Source organism: Symphodus melops (genome assembly GCF_947650265.1).
Source record: "Symphodus melops genome assembly, chromosome: 3".
Taxonomy (NCBI): domain Eukaryota; kingdom Metazoa; phylum Chordata; class Actinopteri; order Labriformes; family Labridae; genus Symphodus; species Symphodus melops.
The window spans coordinates 378,242-397,290 of NC_136693.1; the positions used below are offsets into that span (position 1 = coordinate 378,242).

A 19,049-nucleotide genomic window follows, 5' to 3' on the forward strand; every position below is an offset into this window, starting at 1 on the left:
TTCCCGGTGCGCGTTGGCCTCTGGCAGGGCTGCCCTTTGTCACCGGTTCTGTTCATTACTTTTATGGACAGAATTTCTAGGCGCAGCCAGGGGCCGGAGGGGGTCCGGTTCGGGGACCACAGGATCTCGTCTCTGCTTTTTGCAGATGATGTCTGCTGATTGTCTTGTTGGCTCCATCGAACCCGCACTGGGGCGGTTCGCTACCGAGTGTGAGGCAGCTGGGATGAGGATCAGCACCTCTAAATCTGAGGCCATGGTTGAATTTCCCTCGGGATCAATAAAGTATCTATCTATCATCTATCTATCGACTGGAAAAAGGTGGTTTGCCCTCTTCGGGTCAGTGGGGAGTCCTTGCCCCAGGTGGAGAAGTTTAAGTATCTCAGGGTCTTGTTCACGAGTGGGGGGAAGATGGAGCGTGAGATCGACAGACGGATCGGTGCGGCGTCTGCAGTCATGCGGTCGCTGTATCGGTCTGTCGTGGTGAAGAAGGAGCTAAGCCAAAAGGCGAAGCTCTCGATTTACCGGTCGATCGTTCCTACCCTCACCTATGGTCATGAGCTCTGGGTCATGACCGAAAGAACGAGATCTCGGATCCAAGCGACCGAAATGGGCTTCCTCCGTAGGGTGGCTGGGCGCACCCTTAGAGACAAGGTGAGGAGCTCGGTGACCAGGGAGGAGCTCGGAGTAGAGCCGTTACTCCTTCACATCGAGAGGAGTCAGTTGAGGTGGTTCGGGCATCTGGTCTGGATGCCCCCTGGACGCCTCCCTAGGGAGGTGTTCTGGGCATGTCCCTCCGGGAGGAGGCCTCGGGGTAGACCCAGGACACGCTAGAGAGACTATGTCTCTCGGATGGCTTGGGAACGCCTCGGGGTCCCACCGGAAGAGCTGGAGGAGGTGTCTGGGGTGAGGGAAGTCTGGGTGTCTCTGCTTAGACTGCTGCCCCCGTGACCCGGCCCCGGATAAGCGGCAGAAAATGGATGGATGGATGGATGACTAGCTCACTATTCACTCAAAATTGACGCCAATTTTACAAAGAGATTGATATTTTCTCCATCAATTCTGGTTTGGCTTATGATATCATCAAACGTCCACCAATTACAGGTGCCAATCACTAGCTAGTGCCAGTCCACAGGCTAGATGTGCATAATAGCCAAAAAAAGGTTACACAAAGGTGTGCGTGCAGGCGCGTCTCTTCATTTCTATATGAACCAGGCCTCCATGCATCAATAACAACTTGCCCAGAGTGCAGCAGCCAGACTGCTAACACAAAGGAATAAAAAGGAACATACACTATGACACCCATACTAACATTACTGACTGCTTTTCCATTCATTACAGAATTAAATACATCATTCTTCTGCTTGTCTAAAAAGCCCTTCATGGACTTGCCCTGACCAACATTACAGAACTCTTATTTTCCAGATGCCTCAGATCCTCCTACCAGGAGCTAATAAACATCGGGGTCCATTTTTTAGCATCTTGTGAAAAAGCCTCAAGATTTATTTATTTTTAATTACTATTTACTTGCCTTCCCTACAGCTCTTAAATTCTCATGAGAGGTTTGCTGTAAAGCGCTCCATAAATAAATCTGACCTTGATCTTTGTTTCCTTTGTTTTGATAATGGTGTCTTGTGAGCAGGTTTGGGCTGGGCATGTTGTTCATACATGATACAATAACTCAAAGAATCAATCGTGGTGGACAAACAGGTCGGATAAGGGAGTTTGCTTTCTTTTTCAGGGAATTGCTGTGAAATTATTTCCTGGTTACTAAAACAATGCTTGCATGTGTGCCAAGTATACAAAGCGGACACAGTTGTTTACTCATGAGCTGGTCACTTCATTTGATTAATATCCAGGTCACATTTGCAAAGAACACAAAATAGTCTTTCAGCATTCCTGTGGGAATTTCTGGTCTGAATCATTGAGGTATTTTTGTCATCTAATCAGAATCAAAATCGAGTTTTATTGCCAAGTATATTTCCACATACAAGGAATCTGACCTTACTTGGTGTATTGGTGCAAAAACATTTCACAGAAATCAAAACAGAACTAGCAAGAACTTAAATAATAACAAATAGAAGAAGCTAATTACAAATCTATGAAATAGAATTTAAAAATGTCAAATACAAAAAATAACAAAAGGTGCAACAGAGTGCATGACAGAAAACACATGTAAAGTCCTCTGAGCCTCCACAGAGTGTAACTACGACCCCGAGTCCTGCCACCTTCAGAGGCGCTCTGATGACTCTGCTGTGGTTGGATGTGTCATTGAGGGTCCGGAGGCCGAGCACAGGGAGCAGTGGATCTATGGAGGAGGACCCCCTTATTTCCATCCAGTGGGGTCAGTGTGGACTCTGTGGAGGATTACCCGGGAGTGTGCAGTGACAGTAAACTGGACTGGTCAAAGAACACCACAGCTGTCTACAAGAAGGGCCAGATCCTTCACCTTCTGCTGAGCGATGCTGAGGATGTTTCACGAGTGCACGCTGGTCAGTTACTTCCTGTTTGCTGTTGAGTGCTGGAGGCAGCAGACTCCCATAAGACTCAAAGTGATCTGCAAGGAAAGTGACACTAGCTGGATGCTGAGACTCACGACCCACAATGCACCACAGAAGGCCACATAACATGTCCAGCTGCATCACCGTGTGGTACGGCGCCTGCACCGTGTCCTGCCGGAAGTCTCTGCAGCGCATCGTGAGAGCAGCTGAGAAGATCATTGGTGTCTCTCTTCCCCCCCTTCTGGACATTTACAACACACGTCTCACCCGCAAAGCCACCAGGATTGCAGGTGACCCCACCCACCCGTCCTACAGCCTCTTCAGCCTGCTGCCATCTGGGAGGAGACTGCAGAGTCTCCGTGCTCGAACGAGCAGGCTCAAGAACAGTTTATTCCACCAGGCAGTCAGGAGACTCAACTCCCTCCCTGCTCCCCCCCCCACTCGTCCCCTCAGCCCTCCTTCCCCCCTCCGCCTCCTTCCCCCCTCTGCCTCCTTCCCCCCTCTGCCCTCCTTCCCCCCCTACATCCTGCCACAGTCTGCCCCTACAGGATCTGGCATCACCCCCCTCCACCTCCACCCCCCGCGTGCTCCACTAATTCACGCCCCCTAAAAACTCTGCACAGCCGTTTATTGTTTATGCTATTTGCACTATTTGCACACTACCTCACTTTTTAACTATTTAACTTAATCTGCACTCCGTTTATATTGTTAATATTTTAATTTATCTACATACTACCTCATGGTGAAATACTCACAAGTGCCCTTGTCTGTCGATTGTCTGTCGTTCGTTATTTGTTGTCCAAATGTCTTTAGTTAAGTTATCTGTTTTATAGTATTGTTTTATAGTATTGCTAGTTTTTTAGTGCTCTTTTTATGCACTGCAGGTTTGCACTGGGGGGGGGGGGGATTGCAATTTCATCTGTGCTGTATGTTTAACATGGAGCATATTTGACAAATAAAGAACCTTGAACCTTGAACCTTGAACACCTGGCCGTTGGACTATAAACCTGGACATATTTATTTAACACTGAAGCTGTGCAATCGGTCTCTTAAACCTCATTGTGTACATTCATAACTGCAAATATAGTTTTCATCTTTCAGTCACTGCTCTTTGTACATATTTTATTATAGGAGTCCTGCTTGGTACTTATTTTATTATCTCCTCTCTTTCTTATTTGTACATCCTTCAGTCATTTTTATATTGTAGTACTTCTGATTTGTTCCTTCATGCTATTCGAAGCTCGATGCTGTAAAGATACATGTGAATCCTTATGATGTGTTTTCAGGCAGATGGTGCTCTGACACTCGGTCCTAAACTTTCAATCTAAATCTCTGCTGTCCCGCTGTAACTGTAGTTTCTCCTGGACGTATTTTTTACCTGAAAATGAAAAACATTTGATCAAACACTACATTGATTTTTCTTGGGTTTGTCCTGATAGTTTGAGTGACAACGGGCAGCTTAGCAGAAACCAAAGACAACGGGTGCTCTTTTAATCACACCATTTAAAACAAGGCGTTTAATAATGCAAATATTTATGATCCTTCAAACCGGTTCTGAGGAAGTTCTTTTGTTCTGCTACATAGTGTGCATACCTTTCAGCGGGCACCAGGGTGTTTTGTTCAGCCTGCAGAGGTATAAAAGAACGATGCAGGTGGATGTGAGCTGTCGAGGATCTGAAGCAGAGATGAGTCTGAGCATCATGGCCTTCACACAGGTGCTCCTGCAGCTGCTGCTCCTGGTCTCACTGACATCTGCATCCCATCACATTGGGGGAACCGCGACCTACACCTACGGAGGAAAAGCACCTGACGGGAGACATATTGTAAGTCAAACAACTTCAAATGAAATTCAACTTGCACATATTTTTATGTGAGAGGATTTTTGTCCTTTTGTATTGTACAAATGTTCTTTTTTGTTAGGTTGTTGATCTGATAAACTCTTAAAAATGAAGGTTCTGACTGTTAACGCAGGAGGATTATTTATCATGAAAAACAGGGATCATAGTTTAAGGTTACAATCTGTGAACGCACTCTCTCAAAAACAAAGACAACTTTAGAAAAAGTCTGCCTCAGTCATCCAACTCAGCAAGGAATAAAGGTCTCCACCCCCAAAAGCAATATTTTAAGACCGCTCTGAGAAGAACTTCAAGTTTCTACAGACCTCAGGTGCTTTGTTCCATAAAACTGCCCCACAGTGACGAGATGCATACCTGCTGATCTGAGGGATCTGATTGGGCTGTAGTCAAGGAGCAGGTCAGACAGATATTGAGGCCAACATGAAGTAATATTTAGAATTTGATTCTGGAGGTGATGAAGGCTGTTTAGGATCAGTGTTGAGTGTGTGTCAGTGAGAACTCTGGCTGCAGCTTTTTGGATGAATTTTAAATGAATTTCATTTTCAAAGAGTTTCAGTTTTGTTGTTGAATTAAATCTAAAAAAATATCATCCATCTCTAACCACAGAACTGCTCTATTCCACAGGTGCACTTTCACAACAGGGACACCTACGACCGCTGTATCTTCTCACACTTCTGGTCTTGCTACCAGGGTCAGTGTGGCACTAAAGTCAGTGGACAGCGTGGGATAATAGACAACAGCACCAATGCTCCGTCTAATGAAAAGTTCTGGTGTGAAACTGAAACAGTCGAAACAAGATATCTTACCAGTGACAAACCTTTTCAATTGAAGTGAGCTTTTCCATCATATATTAATGTGCTTGTTCATTCTTTATTCCATTTGAATAATCATTATAATGAAACAAAAAGATCCAGAATGTAAACACGGAGCACAGTCGGAGAAGCGGTGGCTCAGTTGGTAGAGTTATCGTCTCTCAGCCGGAAGTTGATGGTTTGATCCCAAGCTGACCGACGTGTCCTTGGGCAAGAAACTTAACCCTGCATTGCTTTCGCTGCTTTGTTTTTTTATCAGCCGTTTACTGAGTTCCAAAAGTGGTAGAGGGCCGTCTTTTGGCATTAAATTGTATAACACGTAAAAGCAGGTAAAGTTGTAACCAGCTTGTCGGTTAATACATTTTCGGTTAAATTCTTAACAGTGATTAATCATCAACATGCATGTTTTTCTTTTTTGAAGGAAAATATTATAAAAATGAGGACTTGTTCATAATGTACTGGCAATATTTGAGTATTTAGATTATTGTAAATGCTCATCAATAGATTCAATCAATTGTTCTGACTTTATAAACACACTGTTCTATCCAGGGCCGCTAGCTGTTGTTGGATCAAAACGCGTAACGCAGGATATCAAAATTGGAGGTTTCTGACTTCTGTGGACCTGGGAAAAAGATCTGACACCAAACAACCCAACAGATCACCAGACATCGGCATCCTACCCGTCCTAAGGTGAGTCCCCTGCAAATAGAAAATGGCTATTTCTGGCGACTCCAGTGGAGAATGCAAACAAACTGAAGCAACCGTGTAGCAGTGACAGTTCACCATTACTGAAAGCAACGACTACAACAATTACGCTGATTGCGACATACTGCTTCAAACAAATATAATCAAATTGTAAATATTAAAAAAAAGTTAAAAATAAATAAGATAAAGACAGCTTAAAGATGATTTTACATAGGGCAATCAGTTTGCAACATTTTTTTCCAGTGAGAATGACATCATGCTTACCTGTCATCACTCAAGAGAACTTCTTGAATTTCCCTCGGGATCAATAAAGTATCTATCTATCTATCTATCTATCTATCTATCTATCTATCTATCTATCTATGTAGTAAATGGTATTTTCTGTCACACCTACGTGGTAGACAAAGAAAAAACTATCAAATGTGCATGTTAAATCGTCTGTTGGTATTTTTTGTGTGCAAAGGATTCTTACCAGCACACTGTCACTAATGGTCACTTACTCGTGTTAATGTGCCTGTTAAAGAGTTCCTCAGAACTGCCCACGGACCTACAAGCTGACCACCTTTGATCCTGATGGTGACAAAGTTCGATGCCGATATGGAAATGTCCAAAATGTTGAATGCGGGACATGTGACCAACCATCAGGCTTCCACTTAAATCAAGTTAGTTTTTAAATATATATTAAACACCACTGTACTGATGATGTGCTTTACCTTAATCCTGAATGTTGACATTATTAGGACTCCTGCACGTTACAATACAACAGCGGCAGTTATGACTCCAGAAGTTACGCGTTTGAGATGGTGGTGGAGGACTTTCCACGAGGGCACATCACTCTTCAATACTCAGACGGATCTCAGACCTCCAAGAGTCCAGTATGGATGAGGAAGAAGAGACAGGTGGGATGGTGGGGGACGACAACCGCAGCACCAACCACAACAACCGCAGCACCAACCACAACAAACTGGTGGTGGCACACAACAACAACACCCTGGTGGTGGCCCACAACAACAACCGCAGCACCAACCACAACAACAACCGCAGCACCAACCACAACAAACTGGTGGTGGCACACAACAACAACACCCTGGTGGTGGCCCACAACAACAACCGCAGCACCAACCACAACAACCGCACCACCGACCACAACAACCGCAGCACCAACCACAACACCCTGGTGGTGGCCCACAACAACCACAACACCCTGGTGGTGGCCCACAACAACAACCGCAGCACCAACCACAACAACCGCAGCACCGACCACAACAACCGCACCACCAACCACAACAACCGGGTGGTGGACAACCACAACACCCTGGTGGTGGCACACAACAACAACCGCAGCAACAACCGCAGCACCAACCACAACAACCGCAGCACCAACCACAACAACCGCACCACCAACCACAACAACCGGGTGGTGGACAACCACAACACCCTGGTGGTGGCACACAACAACAACCGCAGCACCAACCACAACAACCGCAGCACCAACCACAACAACCGCAGCACCAACCACAACAACCGCAGCACCAACCACAACAACCGCAGCACCAACCACAACCGCAGCACCAACCACAACCGCAGCACCAACCACAACAACCTGGTGGTGGACAACAACAACCGCAGCACCAACCACAACAACCTGGTGGTGGACAACAACAACCGCAGCACCAACCACAACGCCCTGGTGGTGGTCGTGGACCACAACACAACCAGCCGCAACACCCTGGTCGTGGCCGTCGTGGACCACAACACCACCAACCACAACAACACCACCGACCAGCCATGCTCCTCTTAGTAAACTTCCCTTACAGTTCTCCCTTCTTGGTAAGTCAGATTTAACTTCATTAAAGTTGACTGAGATTTTTTTTTTTTAATTTGCTACTTATTTCACCTTTTTCTCTGGGCGGCCATTTTCCAGTTATTAGCTCAAATACTGTTTTAACTACCACCTGAATCTAACATGATGTTATAAAAGGCAGGTGATCTGACACAGCCTTATCCAACTGTCTTTTATCAAGACTTATTTTCAACTACAACCACATCAGATCATAACAAGCTAAATGGGAATAAGACCATATTTCAAGATGAAAAAACATACATTTTATAATCAAATCAGTGCAATTTAAAATGATGTTTACACTTTCGAGCATTACTGTGTTCCATGTCTGGAATGGACAAGGCAGAAGAAAATCTAATTTTGCATTTCATCATCATCAGTGTGGTTCCAGAAGTAGAAGTCCTGTTCATTTTCTCAGTAGTGCATTTCATTATTTTCCATACTAACCACAAACTACCTGATACTGAAGGGATGGTACACGCTCCTGTAGGAGACCCAATTTTTTACATCAAACTCGAAACATGTTTTAATCGATATCTCACAACAACACATTAGGCTAATGTAAAGAGACAATAACTAATTTTAATCTGTTAAATACACTCCATTAATTAAAAAACAAATACAAAACCAATGTCTAACTAATACTACCATTTGATAATGATATGCCGTAGGTTTTTGATTGCTGATCAATGAGAAACTGATATTTAAACTGCATCTATGTGAGTTTTAATCTAACAAATAACAGTGCAACATTGTCACACCATTTGCGCTGTCTAACCACTTCACAATAAAAGCATCCAAAGTAGACACTGACATGGACACAGGAGACACATACAGGACACGTTGCTCTCACTCAGGTTGTCAGCGATCTATCTTACCTTGTCAGAGCGGAGTTAGGAAGTTAACAGTAACCGAATTTACCAGAAGTGAAAGATTTAGTTAAAAATGCCTAAAAACATTTACGACTATGATAAAAGTTAAGAATAATCATTTTTCCTTTTTCTCCAGTGGACAAACCCGTTCCCTCATGTCAGCCAGGACAATACTTGCCTGAGTTTTTAAGCCCAACACCTCAAAACGGAGCGCACTTTCATGCAGAGGTCGACATGGAGGTGGAGATCAGAGTCAAAGCACAATCTACATTTTCAACGTAAGTGAAACGATGCAGCAAAACATTCTCATCACTTAGACAAATAATAAAACACAGGAATGTTTGTTTTCATACAGCATACAGGACATCATCTTCAGCGGGCCACAGAACACCAGAAAGCACAGGACCACCCATAACGAGTTTGTCATTACATGGACACCAACGTCAGTCCACCTGGGGAATCAATACGTCATCTGCTTTGCTGTAGAATCAGTGAGCTGGTAAGTGTTTGGTTTATTTACTTTATGACAGTTTTAGTATGTGAGGGCATATCTGTCATTCCAAACACATGTGGGCTCTGGTAGTTGTACTGGTATGCATGTCTGTGCCTGTTATTAGAGAGAGCATGCATCACACTGAGTGTGCATGAGGCAGAGATCGGTGATGGAGTTTATGATGGTTGCAGGGCTGAGGTGAAAAATCAGGTCAGAAGACTTAAATCTGTGTTCTCTCATATTTTTCAGGTCTAACGTCTATCAGTCGGACATGAGATGTGTGGTTGTGGATGTTGGAAAGAAGCAAGGTGAGTCCATTTGCTTTTTTAGTGTAAAGATTTCTGTAGCAGGTTGAGGCCATTTCCAACACATGACAGTACTTTATTAAACTACGGCTTTGAGCATCTCATACCTCAGAGCAAGACAGGCAGCTCAGGGGGCCCCGGAGCATCTTCATAAACATATTTATGATAATAATGTAAGTGCTGTTAGATGGGAACATGTAGGGAGGTTTTGTACTGTCAATGAAAAATATGCACATTTTGAGATACTTCAGTGGTTTGAAGTTTGATCAGCGTCCAGGGGGACTCCACCCGGCCACGGGTCCCAAGCGGTTACCGGGCTTGCCTGTGGACCAGCCGAGCCCCTTTATACAACCAAGAGCATGGCAATGGTGTTTAGATCAACACACACTGCTGATTAAGTTTGGATTTCTTCCTATTAAATTTAGAAAGGTTCAGGGGTAACTAGCTTAAAAAAATGTTCACAATGTTTGAGAACCACTAAATAAAAAGAAAAAAACATTCACAAGCTGCAAGACTAACGGAGAGCGCTCTTTGGGCCAACTTTGCTACCACAAAAATGCACTGACAAATGAAAGTTTCTCATACACCCTCATGGAAAAAAAATCCATACTATTCTTTTAAGGTTTTATGTGTCCAGTTCTCAGCCTAATGCATTTGCTTATTTGAGTTCATTTCCATTTCTTGTTTAAGTTGAAGCCCATGTGACCTGCGGTCAGTCCACTATGAGAGTGGAGGTTGAGAAATCTTCATTCCCTCGACTCAGCGAGGATGATTTATGTCTCAATGACCCATCAAACGTCGTCTGCAGCCTAAAGACTCACTCCAACAAGACTCACGTCATCGGCATCATCCCTCTCAACTCTTGTGGCACCCAGATCGAGGTAACACAGGCTCATTTGGTTCTTCTGTTAGATGCTGCTGTAGCTTTTCTGTCTGAACAACTGAATATCTCTAACTCTGCAGGAAGATGAAGTAAACCTAAAGTTCAAGAATGAAATCACCACGTGTGACAAAAACACAAACGGGATCACCAGGACAAACCTGCTGGAGGTCCAGTTCTACTGTCAGTATCCCAAACGAGGAAACGTGACTCAGAGCTTCACAGCTCACAGGAATTCAACCACCGTGTGGGAGAAAGGCTTCGGCAAGTTCACCTACAAGTTTGAGTTCTTTCCCAACGCTCAGTTCAATAGCATGATCAATCCGAAATATTACCCTTTGGAGTACGACTTAGGGAGCCGCATCTACATGCAGATCGAGGCCACGTCTTCAGTCAACAACACCGAGCTGTTTGTGGAGTCCTGCAGCGCTGCACCGTATGACAACCCCAACTACATGCCAGTCTACCCCATCATCATGAATGGGTAAGTGTGGCTATGACCCCTACTAGAAACAGATGAGCCTCTCACTTATTCTGGCTCTTCTCAGTTTTTGGCAACTTTTTGTCTGCAAAAAATTCGACAATATTTGTTATTTAATCTCAATAGGTGCAACATGGACCCAACTGTTGTCGTCCACTCCCCTCCTCACCAAAGAAAGTTCCAGTTCAGCATGGAGGCCTTCAAGTTCATCGGATTACATGACCAGGTTAGGAATGCACTCTGAGGTTACAAATAGCACTCTGTCCTAAATAGACAGTATGACAGTTTTCATTTTGTTGTGAAACATGCCATGTTTAAATACAACAGTATGACGGCAAGTGAAATACAATCTAACAACAACTGGAAGACTTCCACACTTCTTACCTTATTATTTCTCAAATGAGTGGTGGTTCATTTTTGCCTCTTGTGGCCTAAACGAGGATAACGCCAACATTGATTAAACTTCTACAATATTATCATGGCAACCGAGTCAAGACCAAGAAATTTAGGGATCGAGACTGAGTCAAGACCAAGACATTTAGGGATCGAGACCGAGTCAAGACCAAGACATTTAGGGATCAAGACCGAGTCAAAACCAAGACATTTAGGGATTGAGACCAAGTCAAGACCATGACATTTAGGGATCGAGACTGAGTCAAGACCAAGACATTTAGGGATCGAGACCGAGTCAAGACCAAGACATTTAGGGATCGAGACCGAGACATTTAGGGATCAAGACTGAGTCAAGACCAAGACATTTAGGGATCGAGACTGAGTCAAAACCAAAACATTTAGGGATCGAGACTGAGTCAAAACCAAAACATTTAGGGATCGAGACTGAGTCAAAACCAAAACATTTAGGGATCGAGACTGAGTCAAGACCAAGACATTTAGGGATCGAGACCGAGTCAAGACCAAGACATTTAGGGATCGAGACTGAGTCAAGACCAAGACATTTAGGGATCAAGACCGAGTCAAGACCATGACATTTAGGGGTCGAGACCGAGTCAAGACCAAGACATTTAGGGATCGAGACTGAGTCAAGACCAAGACATTTAGGGATCAAGACCGAGTCAAGACCATGACATTTAGGGGTCGAGACCGAGTCAAGACCAAGACATTTAGGGATCGAGACTGAGTCAAGACCAAGACATTTAGGGATCGAGACTGAGTCAAAACCATGGCTACGTGAGGAAAGACCAAGACAAGCTGAAAACTTGGGTGAATTGAAGTTATGTGTTCTTTTAGAAAGAGGCGTCTTCCTTTTATTCACAGTGACAACTTGGACAAATAGCCAATCAGTAGTCCTCTTGAAAGGTCTTCACTTCAAATCTGAAGTTCGCCCAGTCTGAGACTAAGACAAGACCAGGGTCAAAATGTAAAATAAGTCGTAAGACTTGAGACTAAGACTGATTTCGAGGACTAAACACTGATCTTATAAATGACTAAAGATCATTTCTCAACTTGTCTGAACTCTTTACAACACTCAAAATGTTTTTTCTCATAACTATGGGACCGTAAGAGTTTTCTTTGTTGCATCTTCTCCTCAGGTGACGTGTTGAAACAGTTTTTCTGCGCACTTAATGACAGCATGTCTTGTTGTTTTCAGGTCTACATCAGCTGCTCAGTCCTGATGTGTCAAGCAGGAGAACCCAACACCAGGTGCGCTCAGGGATGCATGGCAATGAATCAAGGCGGTGACAGGCGTAAGAGAGATATCGCCACCCAGACTTCATCCCACTTTGTCTCCCAGGGTCCCCTGCGTATGAAGAGGTCAGCAGAGAGAGCAGAAAGCCCAGGTAGGAAAAATGGATTTGCTTTACTAACAGCACACCTGACATTTTTCAAACCCAGGTACACTTTGATAAAGTCTAATTCAAATCTTTCTCATTTTTTAATCCAGTGACCAACCTGAACCTGAACCTGGTTTTCATCGCTGGATGTCTGGTTGCAGCCGTTGGTATGATCAGTGGAGTGGCCGTGTACAAAGCCAAAACATCAAGGGTCAAATACCAGCCTCTGTCCACGTTTGAGAGTTAAGACAGCTGCGTGTGCAGAAAAACAATTTTGTATGAATTAGATTGGAATAAAAAAACAACCATTCTTGACCACTCACCACTGCGCCACCATCACCAAAAGACTATTCAGTTTTAAAAGAGAAAGGTTTGGCTATTAGCTGTACAATCCAAAAGTTTGATTTTGTCTTTATTCAACAAATAAATCCATCTGACCAAGGAGGCATCATATAAAGACTTCAGACTATATCACTTATAAATTAAGAGTAAAATAACGTGATAGAAAATAAATAATTTAAACAAAAGGAATAATGAAATAAACTAATAAGAGAAATAGAGTTCGGTCACTTCTGTCAGATGAAATATCTGACGTCTTAAGGAGCAGACAAAATGTATTCCCACTTTTTGAAACCAGGATTTTCGACGGGCGTCCTTTGGTTGTAGCTCTCCTCTTTCTATGCCTGATTATTTTATGTTTTAGTAAAAGTCTGACGGAGTTGGGACAACTTCAACAGGTCCAAATGTTATTTGAATATGTTGATGACTATACTACTTCTACTCACCTATTCTATCTGATATCGTAGTGTTAAGATTTAAAATGCTTTTGACACATTTTGAAATCACAAAGGAAATCAGTTGTTTGTTTTATGTGTAGAAAGAAATGTTCATTTAAAAAAAAAGAGGGTTGAGTAAGTGGTATTTGTAAGTTTCTTTGCCTTGGACATGATTTTTCCAAATTCTCATGACTGGTTGATAGTTGCATCTCTGTGTTTTTAATCATCCATACTCTGCTGATACACCCATGTGACTGTTTGAATATCATTATGATCAGGATACTTTCAATAAAACATTATTCTCTTACATGTTTCCTTCTCTCTTTCAATGCAATCCAACTATATTTGTTAAGCACTTTTAAACAACCACAGTTGACCAAAGTGCTGTACAGAGGATTAAATAAAATACAGATCAGCTCACAAATAAATACAGAAATGAATGAAAACAGGAGTCAAACTAAAAGGCACACAGTAAAATCAACAAAGTAAATAAAGTTGATATCTGGCTCGGTGTCAAAAGCCAAAGAAAAGAGATTTAAAAACAGAAAGAAGAAGCCTGTTTAACGCGCTAAGGCAGATCGTTCCATAACTTTGGAACTCACGGCCTCCTCTGAGCTCCCGCTTGGTTTTTGGCACCCTCAGGAGCAGCTGATCAGCTGACCTGAGAGAGCGGGTGTCGAATCTCAGAGAGGTAGGGCGTGGCGAGACCAGTTAGAGATCTAAAAGCAAAATATCCATCACCAGACCATCGTGCCGGAGGACTTCATGAAAATCCTCCGGTGACCCAGGGCCTCGGATAAAATCACTCAAGGAGCGCCTGGGCGAAGGCCATTGCTAAATATATATAAATAAATGAACTTAAAATATAAATATCAGATAAAAGACTTTAAAACGTCTTTTATCTTAAACTCAGTATAAATAAATGAATTAATTAAAACACATCAATAAGTGCTTAAGAAGAATAGGGGACTTAAAATGTAAAAGATCAAAGTTTCTAAAAAGATAAAAGTTAAAGTGAAAATCAAAGTGGCAGAGTTAGTTTTTAAACAGACCAGAATCACTTGATCTACTTTGTTATTTGCAGCCATAGTATACTCTTTATTCATTATATATATAGTTCAAATATTGGAGTAAATGTATCTATATTGGTGGACTTCAGAAACGTGGGAACGACTAAATCCTTTGAATGAATGATTTACCGGGCTGCACCTCCTGACAGCATTCGTTGTAGTGATTGGAAGAATGCTGAATAAATAGTTAGTGTTATTAAATTGTAATCCAAGAAACAGAAGGGTACCAGGTGTACCACGTCATTAAGCTAATATTAAGAAAAACAGCTAAAGATGACCTCTGTCTTTACTGATTTAAAGGTGGAAACTGGGTGATCAGAATTGTGATCGCTCATGTCGGTATTCTGCTCCTCACTAGCGACCTCTAGTGACCTGATATAGTATGGAAACTCAAATGATTAGGTGTAGATGTTGAGCAAAAAAAAGATTAACTACGTTTACTGCTGTGACGATTTAAAAAACTTCACAACGTGATCATCATTCACACATTTAATTTAGTTATATGATTTAGTATGAGGGAGCCAGGACAAAGTTTGTTTGTCTACCAGTGACATCTTCCTCCTTTGCATGCTTCAGTTTGCACCGGTTATCCCACTGTGGTTATCTGATTGGCAGAGGTGATCATGAGTCTGATTCCACTTCGTCTCAGACTCATGACCTGCATTCCTTATAGAGCATTGATTAAATAGTTTCACCTATACAGGTTTAAACAACTGAGATAATCAGAAAAATGATTACTCACAGAACACCTGGGCTCAGGATCCGTTTAAAAGAAGCAGCAGTAAGTTTTGTTCTGTGTTGTATAGTTCTGTGCAGCAGAATCTTTTTTAGATTCAGTGCAGATTATTTGAGCAAGATATTACTCAGAAAACAAAGGTCGTGATTTCCATCTCAGATTATCAATGTCTTCAACATCCTTTGCTTGTCAATACATGTGCATGATTTACACAACAGAGGGAGGCTTTCACAACACTACCTCTGTCTGAAGACAGTGCAGCTGCACTCAAAGAACTACAGAACTGCAAATTCCATATTGTAGCTTTAAATTACTCTAAAAATGTAAACACGGCCTTTCAAGCCTTTCATGCTTCTTAGATGTTTGTTTTTTTTCAGGTTGGTAATTGTCGTGAACTAGCATGATTTGAATATTCCCTCTTCACCCCCTCCCCTCCCACATCACTCACTTAAATGCAATAGCACTGTTGGTCCAGAAGCAGATTTCCGCTCACACTTTGATCGTGCACGCAAGAGGTAGAGAGCGAGCAGGAAGACAGGGAGGCTGTGATTGGATCATGAAACTTGCACCGAGTGCAGCTGGAAAATTCAGTCTGAGTATCTGTCATTAACATAAGGTGTTCCACTGGTGTCTATGTTTTTACAATCTGATTTTAATACTCTTAAGAATGCATTCATAGGACTGGTTCTTAATTGCACGGTGGTCAAGTCCAGCTTTTTTCAGTTGAGATTGTTGGGAAAGGTAAAGCCCTATTTTCCACCAAAGGAATTTGAGAGAGTCATTTAAACACAGGATCCAGTTTAACCTCAACTGGAGCCTTAACAAGATTTCATTCGTTTGTTTGAGCTGTTGCACCAACAAACTCCAATCGGTCTCCCACGGTCAACGCCCTCGACGCTCTTAGATGTGCCAGTCTGAAAACTAAAAACCCAACGTGACTGAGTCAAATCTGTGGATCAGTTGTTAATGACAGAACTGCTCAATCCATTTAAAATGTTAAATCACTTCTTAAGACACACCTAAACTTACTTTGGCTCAACTGAGGTCGTTTTCAATAAACTTTGACTTGACTAAACCTGATGTACAGCATGTTCCTCATATATTAATGTCGCAGTAAGACCCAAGCGCCAAAGAGACAACCAATCCAACTAGCTCTGCCAGAGTATCAGCGACTTCCCAGCAGTGACCTGTTTCAAAAACAAGAATGTGGCACGTATGAATGACAGACAAGTTGATGATAATCTATGACTTACGGGAACAGCCAGCCACTTTTGCAGAAATGGTTAGACCTTTTATGGACATGTTAAAGAAACATTAGCGCATGCTAACGCTAAAGAGTTTTAATGAATTAAACTGGTAACAAATGTTATTGCGACTTGAAAACAAGATGAATTGTTCTGGATAATTATAAATGGCATGTACGTAACTGTTAAGAATGCAATATTAATTATATTAATTAATTTAACTTATGCAACTTTAAAAACAGAAAATACACAACCAGCTAGAATCTGCAGGCTGACCTTAAACACTTGCATCCGTTTACAGCTGCCTTTAACTAAACTATTGTAATAAAGATTTTAATGTTTCACTCTGCACTCTAACTTAAATTCATTTTATTTGACTTATTTTTACTTGAACACATTTTAAATTTGAATGATTTCAGCCTTGCAGAGCTGCACACAGCTGCAGGATATCGGTCTTTTTTATTTAATTAATTGTCGACATCATGCAGCAACTAAAACACAGCAGACTTTTTTTTCTCTATTTAATATTCAAATGTAAACTTTGATACAAAGCGAAGACCTTGGTGGAAGGAAAAAAAACAATGTTAAAAATTTAGAAACAAAATTTAAAAACATTTATTTCTCTGACTCATGTCTGTATTATGAAAGTGCATGTTTTGCAGACAGTCATGAATTGATATTAATGAATAAAATCCTGGCCTCTTTGCTTAGTCAGAAGTCAGTTTTTAAAACTACAGTCGAACCAATAAATCACGACTGATCGACATGTTTACAGAGAGCTGCGGTTTCTTTCTTTGGATGTCATTGTTGTTCTTTAACATACTTTTCTGGTTCGCACTCTGTTATTTATAGACGTTTCTCAAGAACACAGGCCTGAATCACACACAATGGAGAGATGTCAGAGTGCAGCCCGCAGGAAGCGGCCTGTGAGCTGGTGGCGGATCGGTGCCTTGCTCAAGGGTGGTTGTTGGTCTCGTATCACTCCAGCTGCCAGACCAACTTCCATATTTTTGCTCTGCATCAGGACTTAATCCGGCGACCCTCCAGTTCTCAGTCAAAGTCCGGACTGAGCTACTGTCACCCTTTGAAAGAGCGAAAACTTGTTAACACACACTGAGATCAGAACCTGCTGCCAAGTGAGCCTCAGACTAGACTCTTTCTCCAAGAACCCATTCTGCTATTTTTATTCCTGAAAGAAAACTAAATTGGGATTGAACACTTCACAACCAATGCATTATAACGTTTAAGTCTCTGGAAACCCAACTCTACGAGTCCCTGACTCTAAAAAAGATAACCACGTCAACAGTGGTTAGTGTGCGCATCCCTGTGTATGGAGGCAACAGTCCTCAAAAGCGGGCGGCCCGGGTTCGACTCCGGCCTGTGGCCTCATTCCTGCATGTCACTCCCCTCTCTCCCTGATTTCTGACTCTGTTGATACTCTTGCTGACTCCTGGCTAACGCTGGTAGCTCATCCATCTTATTCTCCAGGGACCTCATGTTACCCATGATGACAGTTGGGTGACACGGTTTAAAACTCCCCTTTATAAGTCTCTTGCGTCTTGGTCCCACTCTCCTCCCTCGCCGCTTCTTTCTTCCTCTGCATCCCGTGTGTCCAGAAATGTTTTCCCACTGGGATAACAGTTGAAAGGACCAATCAGAGAGCTGCTCTCTTCCTGTGTGATCATGAAGGAAACCTGCTGTGTTGAAGCTTCTCTGACAACAATGCAGCAGCCAGTATGTCCTCCTAACTTTAGATTCTGCTCCTGAATGCTCTGGATCTGATTGGACCAGAGAAGGTAGGCGGGGCTTTGAAGGCCGTTTTGGACGCCCCTGGGTTTGCCAGATATGAGAGCAGTTATCAGGTGAACAGGTGTTGCAGCGATGGAAGCGGGCAGTGGAACTGCTTCAGATAGAAGTGATTGTACCCGAGCTAAAAAGCCTCTGCATGTTTCTAATAAGCTCCAGCAGCAGAAAGCTGCTCAAACTAGGATCAATGTTGGAGATGAAACATGGAGAGAGGTTAGAACGCAGAAAGCTTTACAGACCCATGCAGAGTGATCATTTTAAATTAGTGCTCAGGTTCAATGAACGAGACCCCAGCATTTTCTTGAGTGCTATCTGAGCGTTTAGTTGATGCAATTAATTGCTCAGAAGCTGAACCTACTCTCCTTCTTCAATGCCGTTCCGTAAATTTTAAAGTATCTACAATGTTGTACACTAAATTAAATTTGATCATACAGTTCAATGATTGGTCTAAGGTTTCAATTCTCCTGGCTATTTCAGTGACAACTGTAATATGTGCGAGCAGAAACTGCGGGGCGCCCCCGAGAAGTGCTTCATCAAACATGTTTGTCATTATGTCACAGCCGATTCATAAACCCATGATAAATGACTGAAGGAAAAGCCTCTCTCCTCAATCTCCTTCTCCATGTCTCCCCCCACGGATGAAGGTGAGGCCAGCTCTTATGGACTGAGAACACTGGGCCCAAGTCCCAGGTCACACACACTAAATCCACAGGCACCTGATACAGACAACAAGGAACCAGGAACTAGCAGGGTCGTCGCAGAGCCAAGCATTTACTGGAAGTTGTTTTGAGCCTGGCAAATTCAATCAAACTTCTGTCATTCTGAAGAAGACTTGTCGTTCTGCAACATAGTGTTCATACCTCTAAGTACCTGTGTACA

At 42.6% G+C, this 19,049-nt stretch overlaps 1 protein-coding gene across 1 annotated transcript; it reads left to right on the forward strand.

The window, feature by feature from the left end:
- Positions 1-4,111: 4,111 nt before the first annotated feature.
- LOC306821731 (uncharacterized protein) lies at positions 4,112-13,621 on the forward strand. The gene is made up of 15 exons (XM_079340305.1): positions 4,112-4,321; positions 4,979-5,184; positions 5,716-5,856; positions 6,395-6,533; positions 6,612-6,865; positions 6,916-7,247; positions 7,591-7,701; positions 8,723-8,864; positions 8,942-9,085; positions 9,329-9,387; positions 10,075-10,265; positions 10,348-10,748; positions 10,872-10,971; positions 12,355-12,544; positions 12,649-13,621. The coding sequence occupies exons 1-15, from the start codon at positions 4,145-4,147 to the stop codon at positions 12,783-12,785; spliced, it is 2,724 nt and encodes a 907-aa protein (XP_079196431.1). The 5' UTR covers positions 4,112-4,144; the 3' UTR covers positions 12,786-13,621.
- Positions 13,622-19,049: the final 5,428 nt, after the last annotated feature.